Source organism: Anomaloglossus baeobatrachus, chromosome 11 (genome assembly GCF_048569485.1).
Source record: "Anomaloglossus baeobatrachus isolate aAnoBae1 chromosome 11, aAnoBae1.hap1, whole genome shotgun sequence".
NCBI classification, from domain to species: domain Eukaryota; kingdom Metazoa; phylum Chordata; class Amphibia; order Anura; family Aromobatidae; genus Anomaloglossus; species Anomaloglossus baeobatrachus.
In genome coordinates, this window is record NC_134363.1 from 126,179,945 (window position 1) to 126,194,868 (window position 14,924).

The window sequence follows — 14,924 nt, forward strand, 5'->3', positions numbered from 1 at the left end:
AACATATGGGACATTTTCAGACCTAAATAATCAATTAATGTTTAAAGCCCTTGCTTTGTTTGTACAGATGACAGGTAAAACGGGAAATCCTTAGATAACAGAATACCATTTCCAATCTCTTTATCATTACACTGAATTGAATGAAGTTATATTACGCCAATAAAATAATGTTTTGCTTCCTTCACTCATAGCTACCATATCCCAGAAACCATGAAATTATATTAAGCTAACCTATCAGTTCAATAATTATTCTGTGGTATTTTCTTTTGTACCATTTACGCTCTTATGTGTCTAAATGAACTGTGTAAATGATAAGATTATATAATATATATATAATACAAATATACACACACACACACATATATATACATATATATATATATATATATATATATATAATATTTAATATTTGATGTATATATATATATATATATATATATATATATAGTTTTACACATGTGTGTATATATATATTTTATATATATATATATATATATATATATATATATATGTATATTGCTCAAAAAATAAAGGGAACACCAAAATACAAAATCCTTGTTTAAGTGTCCCCTTAATGTTTTTGAGCAGAATATATATATACACACACACACACACACACACATATACATATATATATATATATACATATACATGTACACATACATATATATACAGTATATATACACACACGGTATATATAAATATATATAGTTTTACAAACACGTGTGTGTGTGTGTGTGTGTGCGTATATATATATATATATATATATATATATATGTGTGTGTGTAAAACTATATATAAATAGATATTTACATATATATATATATATATATATATATATATATATATATATATATATATGTGTGTGTGTGTGTAAAACTTTATATATATCTATATATATATATATATATATATATATATATATATCATATCTGTATATTTTTTTATAAGCTTTATATAGCATAAAAAAACTCTTGTGGTAGTTTAGAAGTCAAATATAAATAATCATAAATTCCAAAACAATAATAATAAAAAAAAGACAACTTTTAAAGTTTTATAGAAAATTGCTTATATATTATTTTTTTTTCTTCAAAATGAAGAATAAGAAATATGCATAAAACGTTATATTACATTAAAACCTTTTAAAAACTGTAGGATTTCCATCACCCTAAATTGTGCAATATTTCTTAGTTACACGTGCAGCTTGTATCACTTTATATACGATCTGTATGAAAAAAAAAATTTGAATGGCGTCCAAAATACTTGATATATAGATTTTACTGCATGCCATCAGATAGTTTTCTGCCTCCTGATATGACATTCACAGTCTCAACACAATCCTCTGCCCATCATTATACCCTTTCAAGAACATATATTTTTTTAAGGTAATTTAAGCAATTTTTAGGGATGTGTAAAACAAATTAATGTATGTTTTTATTTTTATACGCTTTAGATTCTTTTTAGAATATATTCTTCTAGATCTGATCAAATTTGTAAATATAAAAATTAGCTTTTTTAGAATATATTCAATCAAATTTATAAATATAAAAATTAGGGTTTTTTTAGAATATAGTTTTCTAAATCTGATTAATTTTGTAAATATAAAAAAATGTGATCAACTTTATCTGCCGGCTGAGATGATGCGGCACAGTACAGACTCTCTCCACGTTTGTAGAAGAATGCAAAAATGCATCAACAGTTTGAAAACTTGGATTGTGTTTGAAAGGAAGGGAAAAAAAACCCTCTTTCCTCTCTTGATTTGCAGCTTGTTGTAGCCTCTGATACAGACATAATGTAGGCAGGGTCTCTGGAGAGATGAGATTAGGGGGAGTGTCTGAGCCTTGGATCTCAGACCATTGAGAGAGTAGGATAATCTGCAATGAAACCCCACCTCGGAGAGATAAAGTGATGATGCAAAAGGGTAGGATAGTTCAGGGACTATCTTCAGGCCTGGCATACACACACACACACACATACACACACACATACACACATTTACAGACACACACACACTGCGCCTTGTGTGTGTCACTAATGCATGAAGGATGGTGTTTGCAACGAACTCAACAGACTCCGCAATAATAGCTGACTGGAAAGCCCTTGACACTAGTCAGGTCTCTGAACTGGTGCACCTTACACAAAGGAAAAAGGTTAGATGTGTTTTTGTGTTTGTTCTGTCACTTTTCCACATTTTATTGCCTTTTCTGTCTATCTTATTTTCCCTTCTCGAACTTGGGGGAAAGTTGCAACATTGACTTTCAAAACAGTTTTCCAGTTCCTTTTTAGTCTAATATTATTATTTTATAATATTTTATTATTCTTTTTTTTTTTAATTAATTTTAGATTTTTTTTTATTCTTGTCCGCCGGTTAATTTATTTACACGATTTGTAAAAGAAAGAAAAAAAAAGATACGAAGTTGTATTGAATAGCTATGGTTAAAAATGAGCGTGCTGGAAAGTGGAAGCTTTTTCAGCGTGGACCTAAGGAAAATGCACGAGTAGAGAGTGCCCCCTAGTGGGCATAGCCATCTGGCCCATGTCATACACTCAATAAATAACATGCTTGTGAAATATAGTGTAATAATCCCTTTCTTTAATAAAAAAAAAATAACACTGGACTGTATTTAGCTTGGAAACATATTTATGTTGGTTTTTTTATATAGATTGGCCCATATTCTCTGCTGTTTTGGTTGCAGACCTATATTAAATAAGCATTTCATGTTATACGATCAATTTATATATATAAAACATGTTCTTCCAGTGGCATTATAGTGCTTAATAAATCACTACTCTAATTCTTTGTTTAATATTTAGCTTTTTTTTATTGCTTTTTAAGCAAGAATCGTTTGCAAAATGATAACGAGGGGTTAAAAGAATGTAAATGTATTGTTATTTAATTTATATTTCTCCATGACATACAGTGTATATATAGTTGATTAGAGAAACCTTATCTGGCAGCAAAGGTGACTGTATCCATGCTGAAAAATATAAAAAAAAATAAATAAAAAATGGGTTTGCTGTTTGTTACATTTCAAAATATCTGGTGGATTTTACATATATTTGGTCATTTATTTTTCTATTATTTTTCTATGGGATCTTACACACCCATTAAACAGGAACAGAAAGATATTAGGAAGATATCATACTACTAAAGAAAGGGGAGAGTAAAAATGTTTGACCCCCATCCGAATAGGTCATATAAACATTTTTGATCAGCAAATGATTCCTCAAAATCTATAAAGGTAGCGAGACTCATTTATTAATGACAGCCTTCTTTAATAGAAAGCACGAGCCTCACTGCAAAGTGTTAAACATGTTCTTGGAAACATTTAAGCTACAGCCATAATCTTCATATTATTTTACAAAAACATCCTGACTTTAGTTATTTGTTTTTGTTGACTTCCATTTCCTATGAATGTTTTTAGTTTTCATTTAAAAAAAATGGAAATTCGGAAGATAAAATAATCGAATATGAGTTTGGTTTATTATATAGAACACCAAACTGGTCATTTATTTTTCTAGGATTTTTTTTTTTTTTTTTAAATTAAAATGATTGTATTTGCTAAAAACATATCAAACAGGCAGTCTAAAATGTTTCATTTACAAAAAACAACCCCTGTCATCATGTTGGAAAAAGCAAATGCGTGAGTGCACATACCGGTCAATCCCCTGTGTAGAACGGAAAAGAATCACCTGCAAAATTGTTGACAGTTTTGGTTAAAAAATTCTGTTAATATTAGCTAAAAAGGAAATATGTTACAAATTAAAAGACATCTTTGTGGCTCTTGGACATCATTAAGCCTTTTGCGATGGTTGTCATTCTGTAAAATATTTAAGTATCTGCAGAGTGTATGTAGAATGTCTAGAGGATTTTTGGTAATTCAATTTTGACTTCTAGTTTCTTTACGTTTCTAATAAGATTTGTATTTTAATTTAATTTTGCTATTTTTGTAACGGCATACAATTAGCATCTACCTGATAATTTGCATAAATGACCCCACAATATACTCCTGGGTTAGTAACTATACGTAAGTACTGTATCACCTAACAACCGGAAATGTTTCTTAAATGATTTTTTCATAGTGAAACTTCTATTCTTGGCTAATAGAGTAAACTGCTATTTTGAGTAAAATTTATCAGACTGAAGTAGCCCCTTGAGTCTGGACTAAAATCCCCCTGGGGGGACACATTACACAGCTTGAGAAACCCCAGACTTACACATGATCCCCCCTCCATAAACTATTAATGCACTTTTCTATATTAGCCAAAACTCCTAAGATTTATACACAAAAAAAAACAACCCATATATCTCTATCCCAATTTTTATTTAACTTTTTGTCTTTTTTTATTTGTGTCTTAGAATAAACTTGTTATTTTTACAAACTCCTATAACATTTTCTAAGCACGTGTTTTGAGTGTGGTCAAGTCAAACAAATGGATACTATATTTTTCAGATGTTGAACATTATGGCTGGAACCCAAGGGTCGCACGAACTATCAATTTTCCATTTAAAGGATGAGGGGAGGGAAAAATATTTATTTTACATTGTTGGCTTGTATAAATCTGAGAACTATTTTTTTCCCTTTTGATTGCGATTATTCAATTTACACTTGCTACTTATCTATTCATTGACTGCGCTAAAAGGGTTAACAACGTACCCGCAGCCATTCCTTTTTGAGGGGCGCAGTGCATATGGTTTGCAGCGCAGTCTGTGCTTTGGTTATAATTTCACACCTGGTAGGGATATTATACAGCATTTTCGAGCATTAGGTTGAAAGATGTATGAAACATATGAAATTCACAGTGTTATGAGGATCTTAATTAACCCTTCGGATAGACCAGCGTTGTTGACAGTTTACAGTTACTGAAATTTTTTTTCCCCCTTTTTTTTTAAGCGCTGCAGAAAATTGTCTTAAAATGTTACGTTAACAAATGATCAGAGCAGGTGCGTGAGGTGTTAATTACATCAGTTTATTATTCCTCTAAGACGTAAAAAAACAGCAAATCCAGCGTTGGCAAGGCCAATAAATATCCCACCCTATAGAAAAATATCACTGTCTTTGTTACTTTCATCACCGTACACGTATTAATGTAAAAAAAAATTGCAACTGAAAACTCGAAAGTATTAACCCGTAAGATGAACTAAACAGATAACGTAAAGAAATAACAAAATGTAGAAAGTAATGTGTTTAAAAATAAAAATAATAAAATGCAAAACAGAAAATATTAAAAAAAAAATAAAAAAACAAAAATAATAAAGCGTATGACAACATATATTGAACAATAAAAAAAATAAAAAGTATAACAAAAAATATTAAAAAAAAAACAAAAATAATCTAAACGTATAACAGAATATATTGGAAAATCAAGGTGATAAAACATATAACAAAAAATATTGAAAAATAAAAATAAAAAGTATAACAAAAAATATTAAAAAAAAAAATAATCTAAATGTATAACAGAATATATTGAAAAATCAGTATGATAAAACGTATAACAAAAAATATTGGAAAATAAAAATAATGAAAAGTATAACAAAAAATAATAAAGCATATAGCGGAATATATTGAAAAGCCAAAATGATAAAATGTATAACAAAAAATATTAAAAATAAAAATAATGAAAAGTATAACAAAAAATAATAAAACATATAGCGGAATATATTGAAAAGCCAAAATGATAAAACGTATAACAAAACACATTGAAAATTAAATAAAAGATATAGGAAAAATATTTAAAAAACAAAAATAATAAATCATATAACAGAATATATTAGGAAATCAAAATGATAAAATGTTTAACAAAAAAATATTGAAAAATAAAAAATATAGCAAAAATACTTAAAAAACAAAAATAATAAAACATATAATGGAATATATTGGAAAATCAGCATGATAAAACGTATAAGAAAAAATATGAAAAAAAATAGTTAAATGTAGATTGGAATGTGTACAAGATGGCCAACCTGATTTATGCTTTATTTTTTTTTATTATTTTTATTATTTTTTTTAAAGCTTTGATAAAGGTGACAGTTTTAGAATAATAGGTTTTATTTTGCGTTATGTAATATGCTATTTCTCATAGGGAGTAGATGCAAAAAAGAAAAAGAAATTGCTATTTGTGGTGGTTTTATAAGCCTCATCTGGGTTTCAGTTGATTTGCCACAGTATAAGCCACTGAGCAAATGCACTAAACCACTAAAGATTCCATTGGAACGCATATAGCACTACTTAAATCCGAGCTGTAATGTCCTATGGGAAGATTGTGCCAGCGCCAAAATGCCATTTGTTTTCCCTCCGCTCTATCTTCCTGCAGATACATTGCACCCCTGTCACATTTAACACAATTTATTTACAGAAATTAATGCAGTCATTTAGTGACCCCATTCTCACATTAAATGTTAAAGATCCGCTTGCACTCTGTAAGATCCAGTGGGTGTGCTGTGGGTATTTTTTTTTTATGTTAACACCATAACTGGAATATCGCCCAAAGCCGAGCTTTGCCAGAATTCCTTCTCACTACACATCTCTCTGACTTGTATACCCAACCATTAAAAATTTCAACACTCAATTTTAAGCTATACATATTGCTTTAACCCATGCGAGAAGGACCTACGAGTCCAGCACATAAATGATGTTTTATACGCTTTATGTTTGGTCATGCCCAAATATACAAAGAGTCTATGCACTTGTTAATGAAATCTAGAATGTATTTTTTATTTATTTATTTTATTTTTGATATGTTTCTTTATTTTGGCCATTCCATAAATGCATACAACAAATGACAGGATGAATAAGCAAGGAATAGAAGAGCTCTGTATCAAATAGATGTAGAGTTTGAGGAGCGTGTTCTGTGGCTTTTATTGTGCACCTATTGACTATACCTTTCTTTCTATGTTTTCACTGCAGCTTTTTTATAAAGTTATTAAAGACATTGAGCCTGGAGAAGAACTGTTGGTTTATATGAAAGAAGGGAATTTTTCCCTTGGAAGCATGCCCCCAAATCTTGAAGGTAAGCCACTCGAATTAGCGCACCCTACCACCCATAGAAACAGTGAACCAATGAAACTAGTCTGGATTGAGTCATCATAAAATTCGCTATATATGTAGTACAATAAAAAAATTACACTTTTATATAGTTATTCCTCTACCTTGAGTAAGAATGTATCCAACAAATAGATTTCTACTATATACAGAAAAAAGCAATTGTAGGATGGCGTTCGATCACAGTAGGCCTATTGCTACTAGTTGTGACAGTAGAATTCTCACGCATCAATAAATTATTCACATCTTGTGAATTTATTCTTTATGTTTATTGGTTTTCCTGCCTGACAACAAGCAAGTTCATGTATTGATCTGAATATGATAAATAAAAAGGCCTATAAAAAATGCAGAATAGCAAAATGCAGAAAAATATTAATGTTGCAATTCTTTATTTTTCACCACTACTGTGAACAGTCGCAACCCATATATACACCAGTGTGTGTGTGTGTATATGTACATATATACATGTATGTGTATGCATATATATATATGTGTGTGTGTGTATATACTGTGTGTGTGTATGTATATATATGTATTCATATATATTTAATTTGCTCAATCAAGCTGGATTTTATTATTACTACTTGAAGTCATCTTACCTGCTGGAACTTTATTCAAGATTGCCTTTATTGCTGGATATACTGTATGTATATATATATATATATATATATATATATATATATATATATATGTTTTCATTTATTTTTTAAGCAGAGGGCAGCATGGGTATGTGCAGGTTATGCAATGTAATGGAGCGCATATATATTGGGCTTACCGTTACCGGTTAAAATTGAAACAACTTTGATGCATCAATTAACATTTTTGTAAATATGTTGCTATTAGGGACAAAGATAATTGGTACAAATTGTTTACTGGTTATATCAAAGTGGGCTGCACTACGTACTGTTTAGTACAGTGTTTTTATACATTTTATTGTTTATTTTTTGTTTTGTTTTTTAAAGTTTTACTATAAAGTATTTGGACACTGACAAAAGTACAGTGTAAAGTACACGGTAGAATCAATGATGGCATGTATTGTTTCATTCTTGGTGATAGCTTATTTTTAGATAATTCAACCTGTATTTTCAAATTCACGATTATATATTTGACCAATTTTGGATACATTTTATGATGATTTTTGGGCCACACCATTAAAATAATGATAGAATCAGACTCCATATGAGAAATGGCAACATCAAGCATTATCATGACTGTGTATACCTATGATAAATATTTCAAGGTATATATTGGTATATATTGAGGTCTGACCATCACTTTTGTTGCTTGTTCCCTTCTCAGAATTTCGACAGTGCCATTTCATGCGCTACCGTCATGTAATTAGTGCCTAAAAATGTATGGCTATACAAAGAGTTTTGCAGTGGATTAACAGACATAAAATTCCGCAGGTTGTTTTATAGAATCTGCTAATGCTAGAGCGCCACCTAGTGTTCAGGATAATCTGTATCTAGCACCACCACTATATAGTTTCCTTGAGACTTTGATGCAGTCAGGTAACTAGTCTTTAGTGCAGTCTCAGGTTTATTTCCTGGAGGATGCACATTAAATTTGTTCAATAATATAAAACTAAAAAAATAATAAAAATTGTTAAAAGAAACATAATAAAAAAAACTTTATAGAAACATTGGGATGAATATAATGAAGAGTGGCTTGCAGCTCACTAGTTTTTAATATGACAGCAAAAACTGTGGAAAGAAAGCGCACATAGGGTTTTAACCGATAGATATAGGTGCAGGGAATAGGACAGGTACTCACCTGCTTCAGTTGGGACAGGCACAACTCCTTGTCAGCATGGAATAAATGAATAATAATAACATCCCCCATCTAGTTTTTAATATGGACATCAATAGAATAATCTTCAGCCAATCTGATCATTAGGGTGTCCATATAGATTTTCAGTATTCTGCCTGCTTATTACCGTTCTGTTTGTTTTTTGTATTTTTTTTATGGAGAAGAGTACTTTCATAAATCTTTATTCAATGTGTTTCCTCTTCTCTGTGGTGCAAATAAGTACAATGGCGTTCTTGTACTATGCATAGAGAATTGCACAGCCATATTGGCATCATCATTTTAATTCTCTATTCTATTAGGCTCCCGCCAAACATATGTATATAAAGCCACCCGGCATACACCACTGCAAATGGGAACTGGGTACAAAGACATTTATGGTCACCTAAATCATACTGAATTCACAAGACCTGCAGAGCCATGTGCACATGTTGAGTATTTGGTGAGTTTTTTACCTCAGTATTTGTAGCCAAAACCAGAAGTGGGTAATAAATCCAGCAGTGGTGCCCGTGTTTCTATTACACTTTTCCTCTGAATGTTCCTCTCCTGGTTTTATCTTACAAATTCTGAGGTAAAAAACTCGCCAAATACTCAACGTGTGTATGTGGCCTAAATGTTTAGGAGAACCTGGTTCCACTTAGCCCACGTGCACATATTGAGTATTTGGTGAGTTTTTTACCTCAGTATTTGTAGCTAAAACCAGGAGTGGGTGAATAATACAGAAGTGGTGCCGTGTTTCTATTATACTTTTCCCCTGATTGTTCTACTCTTGGTTTTGGCTACAAATACTGAGGTAAAATCTCACCAAATACTCAGCATGTGCATGTGCCCTAAATGTTTTGGAAAACCGGTCCCACTAAGGCCACGTGTACACATTGAGTATTTGGTGAGTTTTTTACCTCAGTATTTGTAGCTAAAATCAGGAGTGGGTGAATAATACAGAAGTGGTGCCGTGTATCTATTATACTTTTCCTCTGATTGTTCTACTCTTGGTTTTGGCTACAAAAACTGAGTTAACAACTCAGCATGTGCCCTAAATGTTTAGGAGAACCGGGTCCCACTAAGGCCACGTACACACATTGAGTATTTGGTGAGTTTTTTTACCTCAGTATTTGTAGCCAAAACCAGGAGAGGGCGAATAATCCAGAAGTGGTGCTCGTGTTTCTATTATACTTTTCCTCTGATTGTTCAACTTTCAGTTTTGACTTACAAATGCTGAGGTAAAAAACTCTCCAAATACTCAACATGTGCATGTGGCCTAAATGTTTAGGAGAATTGGGTCCCACTAAGACCATTTGCACATATTCAGTAGTTGGTGAGTTTTTTACCTCAGTATTATAAAGCCAAAACCAGAAGTCGGACAATCAGAGGAAATGTATACTTGTTTAAGCCTGGTTTTCTCTTAGAAATACTGAGGTAAAAAACTCACCAAATACTCAACATGTGCTTGTGGCCTAACTCTCTCTCATACTCTCTAATGTTGCTATACAGTACATAAATAAAGCAGTTATAAACCAAAAAATACTGTCGTAAGGTGCTAACATATCCGTGTTATACAGTGGACAAATAAGTGCTATCCAGAGCCCAAACAATGCTATGTTGACCCTAAATAATATCACAACTGACAGGTTTTCAAGATGACACAGAAGAGAACATGCTGTTGAGGACTAGCATTTGTCCCTTTTAGCCCTTGCTACTATATGACTTTAGACACAATTAAAGGAGTTGTCCACTACTTTTATATTGATGCTCTATCCTTAGGATAGGTCATCAATGTTTGATCCTCTGGAGTCCGACACCCCGCACCCTTGGAAATCAGCTGTTCTCGGTACCAGCACCGACAGCAATTGGCCAGAAATGGTCACTTCTGGAGCTGCTCTGTCTGCCGATAGTGCTGTCAAGGCTATCAATAGGAGGCGGATGTGCAGTACCCGGTCACAGCCGCTATCAGAAGCTGGATCGACTCTGGAACTGAGCATTTCTGTCTGTCTGCCGGCAACGAGAACTGCTGATCGGTGGGGGTGCCAGTTGGAGGTCCCCAACCGATCAGACATTGATAACCTATCCTAAGCATAAGCTATCAATGTTAAAGTAATGGAAAACCTCTTTAATAGGTCACTTTCTAGTCTATATTTGGTTCTCTTCCCTTTGATTGTACTAGCCAGCTATTTGCAGTTGTAGATTTTTTTTTCCATCATAAAGGAAAGTTGAAAAGACAGGCAAAGACCCAAAAGGCCATATTTCCTCCATGGTCATTATTGTGATAATTTAATTTGATAGGTTCTGTGGTTACACTGACATTAAGGAAAAGGTCATCATTAATGATAAATAAAATATAAGAAAAAGACCGTACTTCTCACATAACTGGCCGAAATATTAGTCCACTGTTTGACAATAGCCTAGAGGGGTCACGTGTGGTTCACAGTGCAAAACTAAAGGTCAATCGATTCCGTATCAAAGGCAGTTGGAGAGATCACATGTAATAGAGGTATTGTGAATGGATTTGGTCTGGTATATGAAGACCAATGGTTGTATAATCTGCAACCACTTATAGTGATGAACTAACAAACTGCGTCTGGGTTGGAGCTTAAAGGGGTTGTCCAGTTAAGTGGCATTATACTTAAATAAACATAAGGGTATGTACGCGTCATGTTTTTCTCCAGTTGTTTTAGCATGTTTTTGCCAGAAAAAAAGCAGCATTTTATAGTGCCGGTAAAGTGAATGACGTTTTGCCTTGCAGATTTGAATTTTTTCAGCATATTTGCAGCATTTTTCACCCATCGTAATTGCTGGGGGGGAAAAAACATAAGAACATGCATCAAAAACATATCAAAATACGTTTTTATGCAGCGTTTTCCTGTCAAGATACACATTTTTAATACAGAAATACTTTACATTCACACAACTTAATAATATACCTCTGTTATCTAAAGCTTCATCAATCGTTAAGTATTCCCGCTGGTCTCAGGTTCAGAAGCTATACTTTTACACAAGAGAGCATTTCCTGTGTCTTTTTGGTGTGTGTATGTGTATATGTACACTGAAGAGCAAAAGGGTTACAAGGTTTTGAGCTTGTGACTTTCAGGCTCCATATTTCACCATCCACAGCTTTGAGTCTGAGACGGCCTTCATTTTATAGACAATCATCTTGGCTATCTCATACATAAATGGGACTTGCAACTATTTAGTATGATTAGTTATGCAGATTTTTGTCATGTCACTGCTTTGTTACTGTTTTGCCCCTAGAAATCGAAATTTGGATTATTTTGTTAGTATTTTGTAAATTCATCTTTGGCTTTCAACACTGCCTGAATATTTCTGGGCTCTCGATTAGATTCAAGCATGTCTCGACTAAAATCTGATCCTAGGACTCTTTACCAAGTTCCCGATGTTGTTACATACTGGTCGACTCATTGGAGTATACATATAGTTTTTTCTTCAACTCTTCCCACAAGGGTTCGATTAAGTTGAAGTCTGAGGACTGTGGGGACCAATTCAGCACCTCTACTTCTTTGTCATTCAACCATTTCTTCGCCAATCTTGACCTATGCTTCGGGTCGTTGTTCTGCTGGAACACTATGTCGTCCTTTTCATACCCAGAGTACTCGAGTGTATGAAGTAACTCGTCTTGTAGGATACTCCCATATAGCTCAGCATTGAGTCCATCATTGATTCTGGTCAATTATCCAATGACTTTGACTGTGAAACAACCCCATATTATCAGCCTTATTGCATGGAACTTGACAGTTCATTTCATTTCTCGATCCGTTAGCCCGTTTTTCCCTTGTTTCTTCCAGACCCACTTGCACCTCTCAGAGCCTAATCTATTGACTTTCGATTCATCACTCCAAATCCCTCGTTTCCCCGTTTCTTCTTCTGTGCACTTTTCATTCTCACATGATGCAGTTTGGCTAATTTCTTGGCCGAGAGACCGCTATCAATGAGCTGGATGATGCTGATTCTCTTTTGGGAAATCTTCATAGTTGCTCCTTCATTCAAACCAGTGACCTGTTCCATGGAAATCAACCCAATAACACATTGAGCTATTAGGCAATGTGAGACCAGGTTGTAATTTGTAGTATACAGGAAAAAAAAGATTTTTGCACCACCAGGAGCAAAACAGTAACAATGCAGTGGCATGACAAGAATCTGCATAACTAATCATATGCTAAGTTGTTGTAAGTCAAATTTATGTATGAGATAGCCAAGATGACTGTCTATAGAATGATGATAGTCTCATGTTCGGAGCTGTAGTGGATGGTGAGACATGGAGTCTGAAAGTCAAAAGTTCAAAACATTGTTACCCTTTTGCTTGTTGGTGTGTGTATATATGTATATATATAATATATATATATATATATATATATATATATATATAGGTCTGTGGACATTTGTCTGCGTATATGTGTATGTAAATGTGTGTGTGGGAGGGTCTGGCTGCTAAGTTCAATAGATGCGTCGGCAATCTTCTATGTTAATGCTGATGCTTGGACAACGAAGGGGGCTGGCTTAGTTATTGCACAAATTGCACAGTGCCTACACTGTAACTGCTAAACTTAAATCAGCACTCCCTTGAATATTTTTTTCCCACTAAATGTGTGTGTATATGTGTATGGTGTGTAGTATGAGTGTATTAATATACTTACCTACTGCAGCTTTCCCTGTGATCCAGCCCCATTCTTCTCCTCGCCTCAGTGACGTCACCCCTCTACAGACTCTCTGGGTCACTCTGCACTCTGCAAAAGTGGCTTTTACAATGTAAGCCTATGGAGAGTCAGTACGAGGCTCCACAAATGTACATTGTAAAATAGACTTCCAGCTCATACATAGAGCGCAGAATGAGCCAGATAGTCTGAAACAAAAAAATGAAGAATGTTTTGTGACTTCTATCAGTAAAGGAAAAATGGACAGCACTACAATGCAGCTAAGGTGCCATCATTGTGTTTTCTGAGTTTTTCATGGACCCATAGACTTGAATGGGTTCGTTTGATCCATGATTAGGATAAAAAAATGGGCATATCACCTGACGAATGAACAAAATGCTCATTTGTCGTGTAAAGTCATCTTTTCACTTGCTTAAAAAATCATTGTTCCCGATAGCGCATGTCCTATGTAATCAGGATCTGTGCTTCGGATAACAATGGCAGCCTATGCACAGAGAACTGGTCATTCCGAGCACATAGAGAGACATGGTCTGCCTGTCTAAACAGGCTATTAAGGGAACACCGATTGGGCAATATGTAGCCTATCGGTTGACGTTTAATGCCGCAAATCAGCCAGTGTCAACCCAACTTAAGTAATTTTGTTTGTCAAGTTGCAGACAAAAAACAAATATTAAAATGTTTGTAATGCCAAACAAATTTGATATGATCAAGAAGTGTCTATTCATAAAATGACAACATTTATTTGCAGATTATTTTTTAGGGTATTTTTACATTTATTCTGCCAGGGGCAAAATAATTCAATAGCCAACATATTTCTATCTTTAAGAGAATATTGTTTTTCCTACCAGTTAACTGTGTATTACACAGGAAAACAAATGCAAAAATGTTCTGCATGAAGATAATTATCGTCAAAATCTTTTATGTCAACCCTAGCCAAAAGCACTAGACCCCTTATCTCTGTTGGAATTTTGAGTAGGGTTCTTGAACTCCTTTGAGACTTTATTCTGGTAGATTAGCATGTCGATGCCATATAATTGCCTTCCCCTTGGTTCTTCTGAAAGCTATTAGGAACTGATTTATTTTTCAGCAACATTCCACCATTGTCCCGAGTGTTACTGATGGAACTTTAGACGGACGCTTGTTGCAACCACAGATTTTGCAAACAAGACCAAACCCTGGCATATTTTTTTATATAAGGTATTACGGACTGACCTGTTTCTTCAGGTCTGGAGCTTTCTTTCTTCTTCAAAGAATTACTTTGTAAATGGAGCTTAGGTACCATCAGTGATTTGGAGCTGCATGAAACTTAGGAACTTAAAATTTGATAAGTTCTCCCATTATCCTAAATTTAAGACCCATTTAAGACAGACTGTATACTTAGTTTGTTCATCTACTGGAACCAAAGTCAGAC

General features: G+C 33.5%; 1 protein-coding gene across 8 annotated transcripts in view; it reads left to right on the plus strand.

The window, feature by feature from the left end:
• Positions 1-14,924, plus strand: part of PRDM16 (PR/SET domain 16) — an 869,912-nt gene that overhangs the window by 786,476 nt on the left and 68,512 nt on the right. For 7 of the 8 annotated variants that reach the window (XM_075328421.1, XM_075328422.1, XM_075328423.1 and 4 more), the window contains exon 5: positions 6,909-7,011. In XM_075328421.1, the coding sequence (XP_075184536.1) occupies positions 6,909-7,011 (103 nt within the window). Of the gene's footprint in view, positions 1-1,941; positions 2,151-6,908; positions 7,012-14,924 lie in introns of those variants that run through there. The other variant, XM_075328428.1, reaches the window with a different exon arrangement.